General features: G+C 36.7%; 1 protein-coding gene across 4 annotated transcripts in view; it reads right to left on the bottom strand.

The window, feature by feature from the left end:
* LOC133532862 (SID1 transmembrane family member 1-like) overlaps positions 1-19,665 on the bottom strand; it is a 59,542-nt gene that overhangs the window by 15,680 nt on the left and 24,197 nt on the right. For 2 of the 4 annotated variants that reach the window (XM_061871715.1, XM_061871717.1), the window contains exons 7-17: positions 18,800-18,988; positions 18,089-18,172; positions 17,356-17,516; positions 16,788-16,926; positions 16,438-16,453; positions 14,802-14,942; positions 12,182-12,290; positions 10,261-10,372; positions 8,655-8,837; positions 6,124-6,244; positions 4,316-4,438 (exon numbers count right to left, since the gene is read on the bottom strand). In XM_061871715.1, the coding sequence (XP_061727699.1) occupies positions 4,316-4,438; positions 6,124-6,244; positions 8,655-8,837; positions 10,261-10,372; positions 12,182-12,290; positions 14,802-14,942; positions 16,438-16,453; positions 16,788-16,926; positions 17,356-17,516; positions 18,089-18,172; positions 18,800-18,988 (1,378 nt within the window). Of the gene's footprint in view, positions 1-4,315; positions 4,439-6,123; positions 6,245-8,654; positions 8,838-10,260; positions 10,373-12,181; positions 12,291-14,801; positions 14,943-16,437; positions 16,454-16,771; positions 16,927-17,355; positions 17,517-18,088; positions 18,173-18,799; positions 18,989-19,665 lie in introns of all 4 variants that reach the window. The other 2 variants (XM_061871716.1, XM_061871718.1) reach the window with 1 other exon arrangement.

Genomic DNA, 19,665 nt, shown 5'->3' with positions numbered 1-19,665 from the left:
TGGCTCACCATTCAAATCGTTCTCCCCGTCCCTCTCGCACCTCCTGGCATCCTTGTCTCTCCCTTACGTTCCGTTTCACGCTATGCTCTTACGTTCCATTCCTACATAAATATACACCGTGTTTTTATTGAATTCCGTTCACTCCGGGGTATGGCTAAGTACGTTTAAGGAAAGTAAATGGTATAGTTAAATTTCACATAAAATATAATAAATTTATTCTAATAAAAAATAATTAAACGTTGCATATAGCGTTGTTGTAACACGGGCATTACATTTAATTCAACCAAACAATTGAAAACTATGACATATCAATGTCATTTAGAACATTAATCGTCCGAGATAGTATTTACGTTTAATAGCAAATGAATACACTGGTACTAAACACAAATCAATGTGTAAAAAGGCCCTAAGACAAGTGTATACGCTCGTGAGGGCCTTATAAGATAAAAATAAATTATTGATTATCTCCGAAATGGAGTTAATTGGAATACCGGTGTCTTTGAGAAAGTTGCTTAATTTAAGGTCAAGAATGCACCCTTGAAATTAACTAACTTTAACTTGAAATTATTAATAAATAAAATACGAAGTACCTCACATTCCATTTTTCTAGCGCCCGCCACGCCACAAGAAATAAAATCAACAATACGTTCCCTCAAAAATACAAATAGCGTGGGCTATGATGATATATCCACGCTTGTTATTAAATCTGCCGGTAATATAATAGACAAACATTTGTGCCATATAATCAATCTCACCATATCTACAGGAATATATCCCGATGGTTTGAAAAAAACAGTTATAAAGCCGTTACATAAAAAAGGAGACAAGGAAATTTTAAACAACTATCGGCCAATTGCTCTCATCCCTATATTTTCAAAAATCTTTGAGAAAATTATTTATCAACGTCTGTACTCCTACTTAACAAATTTTAACATACTATGTTACGAGCAGAAAGGCTTTAGAAAAAATGTTTCTATTAACTTGGCAATACATGACATGCTTAAAGTGGTAATGGAGAATATTGATAGAAGAAACCCGATTTGTGCGATTTATACCGACATGTCTAAGGCTTTCGATTATGTGTGCCATGATCTACTCTTGCACAAACTTAGTATGTATGGTATAAGAGGCAACGCATTGAATCTTATATCATCTTATTTAAAAGATAGGACACACTATACTGAGATATCCAGAATATGCAATGCAACCAAGCACCAATGTAAGTATACATCTGATGAACACTCTATACAACATGGGGTTCCTCAGGGAAGTGTACTTGGTCCGTTATTGTTTTTAGTCTATATTAATGATTTACCAAAGAATGTCAATTATCCAATTGTTTTATTTGCGGATGATAGTACATCCGTTATACAATGTAACAATACTAATGATTTAAGACAATATGAACGTGACATAAATACAGAATTGAATAGTATAATAACTTGGCTTAGTAATAATAATTTAATAACTAATTTGAATAAGACAAATGTAATGCATTTTTATCAGCGGACATCAATAAAATACGATATTAATGTTAACTACGAAGGTACACCAATAGAGAATGTAGCTGTTACCAAATTTCTTGGATTATCAATAGATTATCAGTTAACTTGGAAAAATCACATAAATGAGTTATGTAAATACCTGAGCAAATCGGCTTACGCTCTTAATACATTGTCAAAAATAGCCAATCGAGATACAGTTCTAGTAGCATACCATGGACTAGTAGTATCAAAAATCAGATATGGCATTATTTTTTGGGGCAACTCTGTAAATCGCGAAGCCGCTTTTATAGCCCAAAAGAGATGCATAAGAGCTATCTGCGGTGTGTATGTAAGAGATAGTTGTATTCCCTTATTCAAATTATTAAAACTTCTAACACTGCCTTCATTATATATACTAGAGGTAGCTCTATTCATAAAACGTAATCCAGATTTGTTTACATATGCATCAGAGAGACGTAAGCTACCAATTCGCTCTCAATATGAGGGACAGTTGTACATTCAGCCTATGAAAACGGCATTAATGCGAAATAGTTTCTTTGGAATGGCGCCAAGAATATTTAACAAAATACCGATACATATCAGAAACCTCCCAGTTCATCGATTTAAGATGCAGTTGACTATCTATTTAATCGATAAATGTTTTTACTCAATAAAATACTTCCTAGAGGCTCCTTAATAATGTTAGTTTAGCTATTATTTGACCTAACTAATTATTTGACTACCTCAGTTATTAATCATATGTATAGGTACTTTTATGGAATGATATTTTGTTATTTACAACGCTATGATTTATGTATTTACATTGTTAATCTTAATTTTATTTTATTATTACCTGCATGCAGTTTTACGCAATACTTATTATTTCTATGCCTATTCAGGCAGGATGTGCTGAACTAAAATTGTTTCATTATATCATACTATTGTACCGCATTCAAAGAAATAAATAAATGATTGATTGATTGATTGATTGATTGATTAACCGAAATAAAAAAAACACGGTGTACACATAACTAAAGTACAAACAACAAAGATACATACACGTAAAGTTAAATAAAAGCTAGTAAAAATAGGTAATAAATAACAATGACGGAATTTGGAAAAAGAGGACGGAAGGTTTTTATTATATCTTTCTTTCGGCCTTGATTTAAAGGAACCATTAGTACTGCTCTGTCGGATTGGTGGTCGAAAATTATTCCAGCACTTCGTGGCAGCGTAGCGAAAGCTACATCTTTATCAAAGTTTTTTTTTACTCATCATATCCTACCTACTAAAATAATATTTTGTAATTCATTTGAGAATTTTTGATTAACGTTTAGGGGTCGGTACCACCAAGTACGGCCTGCCAACTTTAACAAAAAATCTACAATTACGTTCTTAATGCGATGTGGGATATGGTTTGCATTAGTACGTTCTATGACAATATTTAGCTATTATAGTAATTTACAGTACATATAGACCTCGGCGGACTTTCACTGATCAAATCGAGAAAATCCTGAAGAAAGGCCAGGTCAAGAGCACCCTAAACCGACGAGCGTGTATGAGGAATGTCATGAAAGTGAAGGAAGCGAAAGAGGTATGTCAGGATCGTAGCAAGTGGAAATCCGTGGTCTCTGCCTACCCCTTCGGGAAATAGGCGTGATTATATGTATGTATGTACAGTACATATAGTACGTCCAAGTGCGGTAACTAGCACTATACGTGCGTATATCGATAATTATATACGTATTGTATTGTAAAACGTTGTACAATACACGTGCAAAAAGGTAATTCGCCACTCTTAGTTTTCACACTTGTATCGTAAGGTACTATTATGTGACTGCTACATAATAAAAAGCGTCATTTACTATAATTTAATTATCGCCTTTGTTCAATTTCATAAATTTGCAAATGTCGGTAGCGACCCCTAAATATCAATTTAAAAATATGTGATATAATCTAGAGTATTTTCTAATGAAAGTTGATCATTTTTTTTATTTATTTTTTCAGTAGTAGTTTGAATCACCCTAACCTTTTTTTTTAATACCACGTCGGTGGCAAACAAGCATACGGCCCGCCTGATGGTAAGCAGTCACCGTAGCCTATGGACGCCTGCAACTCCAGAGGTGTCACATGCGCGTTGGCGACCCTTTAAAAACCTGTACACTCCTCCGGCAGGGAGCTCATTCCACAGCCGGAGCGTCCGCGGGAGGAAATTCCTCTTAAACCGCACAGTGCCTAACCTACATCTATTCCAGCTAACAAATAAGGAAATACAATTTGTAGCACAACTATTTCTTTTCTAAAGTAAATAAAACATGTATAATAAAATTAACAACTACTTTTTTGGCCTAGCCAACTATCGCTCTGGCCTAGTGGGTACCCTGCCTATGAAGCCGATGGTCCCGGGTTCGAATCCCGGTAAGGGCATTTATTTGTGTGATGAGCACAGATACTAATATACTAATTCCTGAGTCATGAATATTTTCTATGTGTTTAAATATTTGTATATTATATATATCGTTGTCTGAGTACCCACACCACAAGCCTTCTTGGCTTACCGTGGGACTTAGTCAATTTGTATAATAAATGTCCCTATAATTATTTAATTATGTATTGTAGTAATTATTTATTTTAAGATTATTATAATGTAATGTTTACCCAGGTATTGGCTGTTGTATTTATAAATGTTGTTATGTATTTTTCATGTCACTATATGATGTTACTATAAATGTTGTATTGACTTGTAAAAGAGCCCTTGAGGCCTACTTGCAGAATAAATTTTTGAATTTTGAATTTTATTACTAATATTTTATTTTATTATGAGAACTTACCCACAAATATAATAAGAGCTAGCACACCAAAAGTGGCGTGTGCCCTCGCGTTGATATCCGGATGGCGAGATTGATATATCTTCACCATGCATAATACTGATGTCACGTACATGAACGATGTATCTGTAACAAAATAAATTTTTGTCAAAAATTACATTTTTGGTGTTGCCTTTTTGCCGAAGTTTCTTTGCCGAATTGTACTTGACAACCAACATTCGGCAAATTTTCATTATGACAACGTTTTAATTGGTAGAATCATTGTTAAGTAGATTATTATTATGATATACAACATTTGGAATACCTTTCTTTCGCCAAATCATTCATTTGGATAAAAAAAAATACGATAACGTATAGTCATTTGACAGAGACAAGATAGGTACGACGAGCGAAGCGAGGAGGAGCGTATTAGGTGAACTGCGACCTTATAGCGAGAACCGACTTTGCATCGAACGATGATAGATTACAAGAATAAACATTCTGTTTCGTATTAGACTTACAAAGTCATTCTGCTACCTGAAAAATTGCGATTTAAAAAGTGTCTTTTTAAGTTGTTGTCCAAACATAAAGTTGCTAACTAATGGTCGGGAAATAATACGAATTATTATGTTCAGTTGCTACTTGAACATTCGACGAAATGAAATTATGCGAAAAATTGATTGTGAAATGACATTCGGCAAAATAATTTTCGGCAATGATTTAGAGAACCGCTTTAATCGCCGACTGTGCTTTTCTTACCACGGCCAACTAATATTCATCGAGACAATTCTAAAACTCCAAACACAATTAGGTTGCGTTGTGTCATCACAGAGTTCCTATGTTCCTCCTGTCTCCATCATCAGATCAGATTGATGGTACCATAATATTGCATTGTCACTTGACACGCATACGCGGTCAAGAAACGAACTTGGTCAAATCTGTCTTTCATTAAAAACGGTGAAAAATGGTAAATTTTCAATGATCGATACAGGGTTCCATACCGAAAATATTAAAAATACTTTGCAATTTATTATAATCGATCTCGTAACTCCGAAGAACAAATTTTGGTACTTCATTTTCCCACACTGCCTAGTTGAATACCCTGTATAGAGTACAATTTCTCTGCATGTGAAATAGAGAATACCCTAAAGTGAAGTCCAAATTGCAATACTTCGTAATCAGTCACTGTTTGACGACAATCATGATCTTATCAACAATTTATATACTTAAATATTTTATTTATTTATTTTTTTGTTAATAAGTATTTCAGTGATATCAACCTCCCTGAAAATTTTAGGTTAGATACTATTAGAAGTATTGGACGACCGGTCTGGCCCAGTGGGTAGTGACCCTGCATACGAAGCCGATGGTCCCGGGTTCAAATCCTGGTAAGGGCATTTATTCGTGTGGTGAGCATGGATATTTGTTCCTGAGTCATGGGTGTTTTCTATCTATTTAAGTATTTATAATTAGTTATATATTATATATATCGTTGTCTAAGTACCCTCAACACAAGCCTTATTGAGCTTACTGTGGGACTTAGTCAATTTGTGTAATAATGTCGTATAATATTTATATTTATTTATTTATTAGAACAAATTAAACAAGGTCTTGTTTGGACTCCTGCAACTTGTCAAATGTTTTAACTAGGACTATCATTTTGATGTCAACTTTTAGCTGATATTCTGTACTATCATTTAACAATAAAAAAGTACAGGTCAATGTCAAACAAAGCTGTCATATTTGTATACATTACTTTCCTTTTTCTATTGGATTTCGGTGTACGCTTGTCGAACATGAGTCTAAGCACACTACATATGTAGAACACTCACCGAATTGGAAATTCATGCTGTTGGGACAAACGTGGTAGGCAGCAGAGAGCATCCCTTCGCTGACCAACGCTATGCCCATAGCGTATAGGAGACCAAAGTGCTGTGGTATGCCGAGCTCTTTCTGAAATACAAACATCAAACATCAAATATCAAACATTTATTCAGTAAATAGGCCACAGGGGCACTTTTACATGTCCATTTTTACAAACAATAAAAATTACAAAAAACAATTACAAATATGGAATCGATGAAATAATAAATACTTTATTAGAGATGTATACTGTCTCTAAATGTCAAATTACACAAAAAAACTATGATAAAAAAACCAACAAATACTAAAATTCTTTAGAGATGTATAAGTCTCCAAGTGTCAGAGATAAAATATAAAAAAGATATTAAATTATCCTTAGAGATGTAGAGGGTCTCCAAGGCTTGAATTCTTATATAAATAATTAAAAGACAAAAAATTAAATCAGACAAGAACCGAATATATTAATAAATTGTTTTCCTTTCTCTAAAACTAAGGTACTTATTATAAAAAGGAGTAGAAGAGGGGGCTGGAAGGGGTAGACCTCGGCGGACTTTCTCTGATCAAATCGGGAAATCCTGAAGAAAGGCCAGGTCAAGAACACCCTAAACCGACGAGCGTGTATGAGGAATGTCATGAAAGTGAAGGAAGCGAAAGAGGTATGTCCGGATGTCCGTAGCAAATGGAAATCCGTGGTCTCTGCCTACCCCTCCGGGAAATAGGCGAGATTATATGTATATATATATATATTTTTTAACAAAGATTCGATATCCGATATTATGATTGTTAAAGGTGAAAAGAACTATTTCTATTTTCATTAAAAATGGGGTTTGATTTGAACATAATTCCCTCTGAGCTAGCTTTATAAAAAAGTTTTAACAAAATAAATAATAGGATACAAAAAAACCTGCTTCAAAAATTTTCAGATTTAACTGTTATATTTATTTAGTGATAAACGTAGTATATTATTAATTAAAAATACAAAAAAAAACTTAATTGACAAAATAACAATTAACGAAACTGCTTACAAAATTTCACAAATCAGTTCAGAAATGCGACTTACAGGCAGCGAGAACAACTAAACATAAGAAAACATTTTTGTAAAAACTGAAACTGCGCTTAGCTCGCGCTTCACACTCGCTTAGTCAAACAAAAATTTGAAATTCAAGTGCAAAAAAATACAAAAAGCAATATATCTGTATACACGTCCGGGGATCGAACCCGGATCGTCGCTGTTACCGCCTGTTTCTAAGCGGCTGTTTGCCGACTGCTCCACTATAGAATATATAGTTGTTAAAATTAGGCTACTTATTCTCGAGAAATAATTTAAACAAAAGAGGGTAGTAATGGAATAATCGCATACTTTTTTCGCCTAGCCCCCATCTGCCGACCGTCCGATAAGGAACTTTCTTAAGAGCCCGGTAACGATTTTAGAGCAAAAATTTTAAATTGATAGATTTAGTCGTTGAAATTGTACACCTTTTGTTACGTAATATCTAAATAACAAGTATTGGTTTCTATTAGCACGTCTTCTCATCTTGCCTTTTAATAATGAGGTCGCAAGCGTGCGTCCCCGGTAATATGTGACGAGAAGGGGCAGTTTTAAAAAAATCATCAAAAAATGATGGTAGTCAGTTATACAAAATGATGTATAATATAATAACAGTTTCAGCAAATGTTGTAGATAGTTTAAGTATCAAAATTACGTTGATATTAAGTCAATTTTCAGAGAAATTGTCACTTGTTTTGAATTGATTTCTGGAGAAAATTGATTTCGTTTAACTTTCATTTACACTACTTCAAATTTATAATAACAAAAATGTAGTATATTAAAGTTGAAGTACAGGATATTTGTAATACAAAATTACTATTTTTAGCAGTACAAACTTTACGAAATTTACAAATAAGATCGACAAAATCACTGCTTTACGCGCGTTTACCTAAACGTCCAGCAGGAAAAAAATCATTACTAACTAAGTGAGTCTGTTTTCAAAAAAATGATGTATTAAAATGAAAGATAACAAGACGTGCTAATAGAAACCAGTACTTGTTATTTCTAATAGTTAACAAAAGATATACAATTTTATGCGCTAAATCTATCAATTTGACATTTTTGCGACTAAAATCTATAACGGCCTCTTCCTCAGTCACCTAAGAGCAGCATATCACCGGAAACTGGCTTACGTCATAAGATTTTTGACTCGAGATTGTAGTCTAGGATTCCACCAAAAATGTTCTAGCGCTCAGCCAAAGAAAATCGTAAGTCATAAGATTTCCTACCTCTCGCCAGAGCCATGCCCGGTCAGACGATAATAGTCCAGCATCTAAGCAAAAATGTTCTTATGTCATAGGGTTATAGTCCAGGATCCCACCAGAAAATTACTTACGTCATACATTTTTTATAGGATTTTGTAGTCTAGGATCCCAACAAAAAATCTTACTTTATAAGAGTATAGTCTAGCATCCCACCAGAAAATTGCCAACGTTATAAGATTTTACTTACTTCTCGCCTAAGCCGTGCCTGGTACCAATCGTGCCTCCGCCACACTGCAGCCAGGAATAGTGCTCCCAGCACCACGTATCCTAAGTTGGAGTACACGTGGTTGAAGTCTGATAGCGCTAGTAGGGGATGGGCGCAGAGAGAGTTGAAGTAACACAAGTCCGCATTGCCTGATTGGTTTAAAAGCTGTAACACATATAGTGAAATTAATTTAAGTATTAATTAAAAGTGCTGTGAGAAGAGCATATGTGGGGCACATTTTGGGTCGGTCTTGCAACACTCGGGGGCGACAACTAACATAAATATATATATTTTTTTAATGAGCCTATAAAGAGTCCCACTGGGCAAAGGCCTCCCCCTAGACGTCCAATCTTCCCGATGAACTGCACCATCCGTCCAGGTCGTCCCGCCATCTCCTCTTAGGCCGACCATGCCGGCATTTACGTTGTGACTAGTTTAGCCCACCTCTGTGGGTGCATACGTCATACATGACCTGCCCAGACCCACTTTAGCCTGGCGGTTTTGACCCCAACGTCGACGATGCCTGTTTTGGTGCGCAACGTACAATCAGTGGCTGTGGGCCACACATATTGTAAACAATATAGTAATTATTTTTGTAAGTATTACTTGTAGTGGCTGTTTGTTTACCCTAATAGAGAGAAAAAAAACGTAGTTTTTCGGATCCGGTCAATCCTTTTCACCGCGAGCATGTTGCGCTCCATGGCTCTTTTGTCTTTTCAATTTGGTCTTTTGTAACTCGGTAAGGGACCACGTTTGAGCACCGTAAGTGAGGATTGGCAGTATGCACATGTCGACGAGCCTCCGCTTAAGAGCTAATGGAAGGTCTTCCTTCAGTAGCTCCTTGAGAGACCAATAGGTTTTCCAAGCGTTTTGGATCCGTCTTTCGACTTCTTTGTCCTGTCTTTGGTTGAAAGAGACTTTGCCCCAAGTACGTATACTCGTCGACATAGCGCAGGATCTGTCCGTCTACCTCAATGTCACGTTTGATGCTGTCGGTCATTACCTGAGTATTTGACCGCACAGTGGATATCAAAATGACAAAAATATGTCGTATTAAAGTCGTAGTGTCGTAAAAGTATTTACACTAAATTATCATTCACATATCGTTAAACTTTTGAAAAAAAAAAAAAAAAACACTAAGAAAAATGTTGTTTTTTACTGACTTTTGACTGGACTATAAAAAAAAGACGGGCACCTACCGAGATAAGCTGTTTACTATTTTCTACTGTTTGTAAGTAGGAGAATAATATTCTAAAGGTTAGAAAGCGGGATCGGTAACGCTTTTCTTATAATAAGAAACCTATTTTTCAGTTTCATACAAAAAAAAAAACTGCTTTAAATAAGCCTTATTTTGAAAACTTTTATATAACATTATTTATTCCTAACCTTATTTTCAACCGGAAAGCATTTTTTAAAACAGGGTTTTAAAAATAATGCGAATGTCCATTTTTTAGTCATTTCGATCCACTGTTGACCGGTTAATCTGAACGGAACGAAACGGCCAACTTGAAGGCTTGCCGAGAAAATATGTTGTAGCATCGCTAATTATTATAAATAAATATTTTAAATAAATAATTGGCAAACTTACCCTTTGGTATGTGACCACTAGTTGTATGACCGGCAAGGTGTAGAACACAGCTACTGTCAGGACGTTCCAGAGGTACATTTTGGATCGGGCTTGCAACACTCGGGGACGACATCTAAAACAAATATGGACAAATATAGAAAAAAAGTTGTGAAGACCTCGTAGGAAATATAAGCTAAAAATAAAAAACAAGTTCAACGGGGCGAGGCGTGACGTGCTAATTTTTTTTTTCTATTCGTTGACTGCAATGGTTGAATTAAGATTTCAAAAACTTTTCAAAAACAAAACTTTTTCTACGGGTCATCAAAAATAATTTTTTTTTTTTACTATAAAACCTAAATAAGTTTTTTTTAATGCTACGTCGGTGGCAAACAAGCATACGGCCCACCTGATGGTAAGCAGTCTCCGTAGCCTATGTACGCCTACAATTCCATAGGAGTTACATGCGCGTTGCCAACCCTAACCCGTTGAGGCCCCCCACTCGTTGAGCTCTGGCAACCTTACTCCCCGGCAGGAACACAACACTATGAGTAGGGTCTAGTGTTATTTGGCTGCGGTTTTCTGTAAGGTGGAGGCACTTCCCCAGTTGGGATCTGGTCTAGATAAGTAATGAAAATTGGTATGTAGTACAATAGACATAAACGCGCGAGCCCCCGCCCGCTCGTCCCCCGTTCTATGGGAGCGTGGCGACACGTGATTGGTCCATTTTTTTTATAGTTGACTACAGCGTATCGAAAAAAAAATTATAGTTGAGTTTGGGAGCCCATACATGAAAAGTACGCAATTGGCTACTTGACAGTTTTTTGTAAATAATGTCAATCGATCTTGAATTTCCTGAGTATCAAATGTATATATAGGACTCATGGCATTGAAGCAACACTGAGGTCAGAAATGAGAGTTAGACGCTCGCATTCGACGATTGAAACGCCTCACACAAAATGATAATGTAATGCAATATGGAAGATCAAGAAAATTGCAATTTTGAGCCTGAAATATTGCGTTTATGTATATAGTTGTCATACAATTTTTTTTTTTTTAGAACAATAATAACTGCATCAATAAGTTGCTCTGAATTTAGATTAAGATGATGTTTGTAAAATTTGACGATTTAAAAGTGCTTGTTGCTAGGCCTATTTGAATAAAGAATGTTTTGAATTTGACTTTAACTTTTCAATAAAATGTAAGGAATCGAAGGGTACCATTTTCTTTATTTTATTTTTGACAGTTAAGATTTTTTTTTTTTTTTGAGATTTTGATTCCTTGTACTTTTTTTATAATTTCAATATATCTTTTTACAATGGATTGCCCATTGTCTATCCATTTAGCTAAATTTTCAAGTATTCAATTACAGTTTGGTATACGAAATCTTAATTCAACCATTACAGTCGTCGAGTAGAAAAAGTACTAATGCTAGTCAACAAAGATGTACCAAAGATGCATGTCTGTGGTACTTAGTTATATGCCACGTTAACCTTTTGACCGCCAAAGACGTCATATGACGCGCGCGGCTACAGCCCAATATCAACCTTCCTGCGTACCGACAAGGTTCACGATTACGCGCCGCGTGCGATAGGCGTGGCGTTCAAAAGGTTAAACAATCCACGTTAGGAGAACATGATAAAACATTCTCACAAACTGAGGTAGTTTTGTCTCTTGGACAACGGGACATCAACAATACAAAAAAGATGATCCACCCATTTACTATACTCCATTATTCTAAATATTAGAATTTTTCTAACCTCAAAAGTAGTGGCCTCCTATTCCTATGATATCTAATATTGCGGTACAATAATATGTTAACGACAGTATAATTCAGGGCATAGTTACTCAGATTTAATTTTGGAGGAAATATCACTACTTTTGAGGTTATAAAATTTCTAATCTGAAAAAAACGGGGTATATCCAGATTGAACTCGCTACCCACCTGGCCAAGTTAGCGACGCACAGCCTCCCCATCATTCTCAGGTCTTTCTCCCGATTGATGTCATCCAACGTAGAATAATCTGACTCCGTGTCTGATGATGAACTGCATTCTGTAACAACATTTTCTTTAAATTAAATTAAATATCATTTATTTTCAGGCATCCGTTGATTGCAACATACACGTTTAGGGGGTGGGAGGGGGCCAAGAAAATGTGACATGTTGTGACAAGGGGAGGGGGGAATCACAAACTTTGTGACGTCCCTTCAAGTTCATCTGTTACTGAAAATTACATATATATTCATAAATATGTGACGTTACACCAGGGCGTGGTTCAAATGTGACCAGATATGACAAGGAGGGGGAGGTCAAAAATTATAAAATTCGTGTAACATTATTTAGAGGATAATTGTACTGTGTTCGTACAGGTTCCTAATTGTATCATCTATACCTCATGTTTTTGCTCCGCCTACAACTTATCTGCTTTGCCTAAAGGTTGACTGGTAGAGAATGCCTTATGGCATTAAGTTCGCCTTTTGTCCAGTGTGTTTTCTTATGTGCAATAAATAAATAAAAAATACATGCTCGCCCTCTCGCACATGAAAGGAGGCCTGTGCCCAGCAGTGGGACGTATATAAGCTGAATTATTATTATTATTCCATCTTTATTCCATTTTTTTTCTTACGTCAGGTTTTTTACAATATGTATATAAAAGTAAAATATAAAAACACTTACAAAACAATACAAAAGATATAAACACATTATATAAAACCTAACCTAGGGTGCCGCCAGCAGCGGGGCAGGGCCCAAGCTGCCGGTGGTCAGGGCCGCAGAGAGAGGAACCGACGTACTATCCGCGCCGTGTCCAAAATTACTGCCTTCTGCATCTGACCCTTGATCCAACTACCTAGCGAGAGTCTCTCAAGGTGTTGGTCGAGACTCTTCGCTATGAGACCGTTCGCTGACACGACTATCGGAACAATGATCGTCAAGTCAACATCCCACATGGCGGTTATCTCGTGAGCCAAGTCTAGGTACTTGCTGGATTTGTCCTTCTCGGCTTTCACGAGATTCTCATCATGGGGGATGGTGACGTCGACGAGCAAGGCCCGGCGTTGCGATCGATCTATTATCACGATGTCAGGCTTATTGGCTACAATAGTCCTGTCAGTGATAATAGATCGATCCCAATAGAGCGTGGCACGACCATTTTCGAGAACTGGCGCAGGTGAGTACTTGTAGTACGGTACTTCGCGGTCCACAAGGCTGTATAGGAAAGCAAGCTGCTGGTGAATAGTTCTGGCTAAATACATGCTCGTAAAGTTTTATGAATAACAAGGTATATGTATGAACCTCGAACATAAAGCAATACACACACTAGAGCAAGCATAATGGTATGTAATGACAATGACAAACACAACACTGGCCCGATGACGTCATCACACACCACTATGCTCACCGCACAATTCTGACACGTCAGATGACCGTTCCGACACGTCAGAATACAGCTCTGTCACGTTAGATGACAGCGTCACGTCAGATACTCGAGGCGGCATGAAGGTCAGTTTGATGAAACTGCCTTCCATTTGATCTGAAAAATCTGTCGAGAAAACTTACTAATATCAAAGAGAATTTGAAATAGAGGTGTATTGCCAAAGACAATTTTGTAGCCACGTAAATTTACTGCCATCTTTCGACACATGATTAAAACTTTTAGAACGCTATTTGACTTTGATCCTTATTCTTTCACTGATATGTGCTAAATTTGTTAAATATCAAAAAGTGGCGCCATCTTACCGGGGACGACCTAAAGGATCTACGAGTTCTAGAGTGACAGAGTGTGAAAGTGCTACCATATGGTAGCTTTTTACACTTAGTGTTTCAGTCTATGTAGATGGACTCTAGAATATTATACGTCCCTCCCTTAATACTATTTGCTGACCAGTATAATTAGTACATTACTATAGAGGCCGGGAAATAAAGGGTTGCAGACCAAGTAGATGTAGACGGCCGAGCGTAGCGAGGCTGTATAGGATACGCGGCCGGCAAGACGGCTTTCCCGTATATAAAATCCTGTATACGGTATATGGAAAAAATTAACGCCGTGTGATCCTATTCGTAGGTGTTTTTTTTTTGTCTTTTTTTTCTTTTTTCTGTTTTTATATAATAATCAAAAGGGGGAACGAACATTTGATTATTTTTGCGCTACAACGCACGTCACGCACGGTTTAGGAGACTAGGAGATACAGCCCTAAAAAGGTTTCTTTTTTCAGTCATACAGAAATGAAGGAAGAAAGAAATGAGAACTGAAGGACGAATAACCCTGAAGTATAAAAAAGGTAAAATAAAATAAAAGCGTAAAGCAGAATGTCATAACAAACCAAAAATATTGCTTATAGGTGTTTTGATGGTTGAATGCCAAGACGCGTTACAATTGACGCTTAAAAACAAAAGAAGGTTGCTTTACAGGCCTAGGTGTGTAAAGCTGTATGGAATTCCTTAACATATCATCTTCACTCATCGCACCAGATATGTAGTATTGTGTATTTATGTGTATTTCCGGACCAAATTTGAAGTAAGTCATGACAACATTTCATTGCAAGTTTGAGAAAAGTATATTTACCGATATCCCTGCGATCTCCCTCGCCCACTAGACACCGTTGAGAGGAGCTCTCAGCCTCCGCGTTGATCGGCGTGGCGTGGCGCCTGCGGACGGACACGTTGGCCGCGTCGTGCGGCGTCGAGGGGGATGAGATGCATTCCGCTGGAAAGAAGGAGTAATTTAAAAAAGCGGCCAAGTACGAGTCGGACTCGCCCATGAAAAAGACTACTTACTAGATCTCGTTCAAACCAATTTTCGGTGGAAGTTCGCATGGTAATGTATATCACATATTTTTTATAGTTTTATCATTCTGTTATTGTAGAAGTTACAGGGGGGGGGGACACATTTTATCACTTTGGAAGTGACTCTCGCGCCAACTATTCAGTTTAGAAAAAAATTATATTAGAAACCTCTATATCATTTTTGAAGACCTATCCATAGATACCCCACACGTATGGGTTTGATGAAAAAAAAATATTAAATTTTGACGTATTAAAAAAAAACTACTTACTAGATCTCGTTCAAACCAATTTTCGGTGGAAGTTTGCAAGGTAATGTATATCATTTTTTTTTGGTTTTATCATTCTCTTATTTTAGAAGTTACGGGGGGGGGGGGGGGGGGGACACACATTTGACTACTTTGGAAGTGTCTCTCGCGCAAACTACTCAGTTTAGAAAAAAATGATATTAGAAACCTCAATATCATTTTTGAAGACCTATCCATAGATACCCCACACGTATGGGTTTCATGAAAAAATGTTGAGTTTCAGTTCTAAGTATGGGGAACCCCCAAAATTTAATGTTGTTTTTTTTTTTCTATTTTTGTGTGAAAATCTTAATGCAGTTCATAGAATACATATACTTACCAAGTTTGAACAGTATAGTTCTTATAGTTTCGGAAAAAAGTGGCTGTGACATAAACGGACAGACAGACGGACATGACGAATCTATAAGGGTTCCGTTTTTTGCCATTTGGCTACGGAACCCTTATAGAGCCTCAGCAGAGAGTACCATTTCGCGTTGAAACTCTAGGTCCATGGGGTCCCAACGCGCACAAGTTTGTTGCAGAATTCGCGAAGCGTCTGGTTGACGTAACTGCCGGCATATGCATATGATTGGCGCAACGTTCTCACGCGGCGGCGAGATGGACTACCCGTCTCTCTTTAATTAGGATAGTTAGAAAAAGACGGGTAGTCTATCTCGCCGCGAGATACTATAGCCTACCTACTGGTGACCGAAGAGGTGGCGACTTCCTCGCGCAACGTATCAGTATTGCGATACAACGAGTAAATGCCGCCAGCAGCCTTAGTACAATGCCTCAAGGGCCTATTTTAGATTTAAGCTAGTTATAGCAATACCTCTCTATATACTCATTATGTATATTGTTATTGTAAATAAAGAAATTTAATGTTTGAAATTATACAGAAAAAAAGTGGCTGTGACATAATCGGACAGACAGACGGACATGACGAATTTATAAGGGTTCCGTTTTTTACCATTTGGCTACGGAACCCTAAAAATCACATTGAACCCCAAAACATTGTAATTGTATTTGCATGTATTCAAAGAATATTTACCTGTTTTGACCGGTATCTGATCGTATTCGCCTGGTATTTGCCAGTATTTGTATTTGTGTATTTTCCTCGTATTTTCTTACCTTCATTCAAGTTAGCCTCGGCATCCTGTCTCGCCTTGCGTCGCGATACACGACCGTGATTATAAACGCTACGTAGAAACAAGCAGAAGCTAAACGCAGCCCCTGTCTGCTCATGTAGTCCTGGTACCATTATTAGGTATTCTCAAGTAATTAATTATATATTTACAAGGATTTTACTGTAAATACTATCTACATAAAATTACGGAATATTTGCCTGTATTTGTATGTATACGTCCAATGTCCATGTATTCGGTCAATATTTAATTGTATTCGTCTAGTATTCGACTAGTATCGGCTTTTCATTTATGCAGTTCATGTAATTTTTTTTTCTTACCTTCATTTAAATTAGCCTCAGCATCCAGTCTCGCTTGGCGTCGTTGATACACCACCGTGATTATAAAGGCGACGTAGAAACATAAGAAGAAGCCAAGCGCAGCCCCCGCTGCGATCATGTAGTCCTGGTATGATATCGTGGCTATGATGCGAAGGCTGGAACAAATGAGCTTATTTCAAAGTCGGTTAAAGCAGGTTGGTTCATAGTCTTCTGCGAGGACGTGATGGCGCAGAAGGAGGCGGCGGAGCGCGGCAAGGGGGAAGGCCGGCCTCTCAGGCAATGCGGCGGTTGGCACACGAACGCCGACTACCCCCATAAGGGTGCCTGTGGGCGGTAGGCTCGGGGACGTCTGCCGCCTTCACAAGGGTCCCAGCGCGGACGAGCGCGACGTATGACCAACGCACCCACTGAGTGGACGGGTGATTTCACACGAGTCGGGTCTGGCCGCTGGCCAGGTTGGGGAAAAGTACTTTACCACTATTTGCATGTATCCAAATGTATTAGCCAATATTCATATGTATTTGTTATTATTTTACCTGATTTTATATGTATTTACATATATTCGTCAAGTATTAACAACTTACGTGAAGTTCTTAGTCCTCGCCGTAGTGGCCACGTAGCTCTCCTGCCAGCCGAGATACCGCGCCATCGTGGGTAGAGTTTTATTTACGTTTTGGCCCGTGCAGTCTTCGTCCGAGGTTTTCACTATGAAAACTATGTAGAAGCCCACGGGGAACATGTCTTGCTGGAATACAATAATGAAACGATATGATTATTTATGTTTGAACAAAGGCGAGCTTAATGCTAGAAAGCATTTTATACCAGTCAACATTCGGGTAAAGCAGATTGTAGGTGGTTCAAGTTTTTTTACTATATCTATTTATATAAGAGGCGAATTAGGGTAGTTTTGCCCTATTTGATAATTTATTTTTATACATTTACATGCAAAGTAATTATATAATTTGATATTACCTTTATCATTACAATAACCTCCCTAATAATAGTAATAATTGACAGTTGTTTTATTTATGTATTTATTTATTAAATCTTTATTGCACAATACATGAAGGTACAAATGACGGAATTAATGCCATAAGGCATTCTCTACCAGTCAACCAATCTTTTAATTACTGTAATATATAACCCTCCGTTGATATTAATTAATAAATATTAATGTCAATATTCAATGATGTATCTTTGTAATGAACACAAATGGCGCACACACAAACATAAATTACCAACAGCTTTTCAGATGTAACAGATGTTTAATATTCCCATAAGCCAAAAAGTTTAATACTTACTTCATAGTTTACTTACATTTAAGGTAATGCCTCCTCGTCTTGTCATCGTTAGGTAGTAGCCGTCGTATAATATGTTCCTCTCATTATCAAACACTGGACACTGAAATAAAATATATTTAACCAAATATAAAAGTTGTACGTTGTTCTACAATAAATATTTCTGAAGCAGAAAGAACAATTCTGAATAGATATGACAGCACAAACGTCATCATTTGACTATATCAGGACGATTATTATTTCTTTATTTTCAGTGATTGTACACTTTTGTTTGTGTTTGTCATTCATTCACCGTTACTTCTGTTTTACTCATTTTCTCAAAGGTTAACTGGAAGAGATCCCATACAGGGATAAGTTCGCCTTTGTTGTATTTAATTTACTCTGTAACTGTATTTTTCGTGTTTTTATTTATATATACAATAAAGTATATACATACATACATACATACGATTACACTTCGGTTGTACCACGACTACTAGGACACACTTTTCTAAATTCTATGTGAATATCTTAATTTTTTCTAGTATTTTTTATACTAATATATATTTAGATGTATTTGTGAATATTTACTTGTATTCATGCAGTATATGTATTCGTTCAGTATTTAACTGTATTCGTCCTGTTTTTCCGCAGTATATACCTATGTTTGCTGTATCCTAAATTGCATTTAATTCTGGTTTAGTCTTGGGAAGATGGCTGATAATTTACTAGATTCCCAAAACATACTCACCGAAAAATTCTGAATGGATATGACAGCACAGACGTCATCATCTGATTCTATCATCACGATCACACTCTTCGGTTGTCTGAACCACGAATAGGATTCTTGGCTCTCGAAGATGTTCTCCAAGAACACGCTTTTCTCTTCACCACTGCACATGGACTGTCTTTTTTCACTTTGTTTCTTTAAGTCCATTTCCTGAAAGTAAAATTTAAATGGACCTCTGTGTAGATAGTAGATTAGAGTGTTTATTTGTGGCAAAATAAAAGAGGAAAACAACAAGTAAGAAAACATAACATAAAAAAAAAAAAAAAAAAAAAAAACATTTTTCACGAAACGAGTGGCGATAAATTAAAACACGACCGAAGGGAGTGTTTTAAATCGACACGAGTTGCGAATTACCTATTCGCACATGTATCGTACAACGTTTTACAGTACATATGGCCCTTTAAATGTTCGACACAGTAACGTAATATGCTACTTCTCGCACTAGTGCTATAAAGTAGCCCCATATGTACTGTAAAAGGAATTTTTTACTTTTTTTCGTAAAACCTAGTTTTTGCAAAGTGTTATTTCTCACTTTTTTACATCTATCAATGAGGATATTAAGAAAGACTACGTCCCATAGTAGCAACATAGCCATCAAAAACGCGTTTAGCACTAAGTAACAAAAAATATGTTTTCTTTTTCAATTGGCATTAACTCTGAGACTAGGCGAATCCCAGAAAAGTTTTTAAGACATTTTAATCTTTAAATATGATCAGGAATACACTATTAAAATCTTAAATGCCAAGAAAGTGTGAAAGTTACTTTGACAGCGTCCGCCATTACACCTATAGTTGTCCTTGGCGCTGTGGGCGCGACTAGTAACGACT

This window comes from Cydia pomonella, chromosome 28 (assembly GCF_033807575.1).
Source record: "Cydia pomonella isolate Wapato2018A chromosome 28, ilCydPomo1, whole genome shotgun sequence".
Classification (NCBI taxonomy): Eukaryota; Metazoa; Arthropoda; class Insecta; order Lepidoptera; family Tortricidae; genus Cydia; species Cydia pomonella.
The sequence above is the reverse complement of the archived record's forward strand: the minus strand, read 5'-3'. Positions and strand labels throughout refer to the sequence as shown.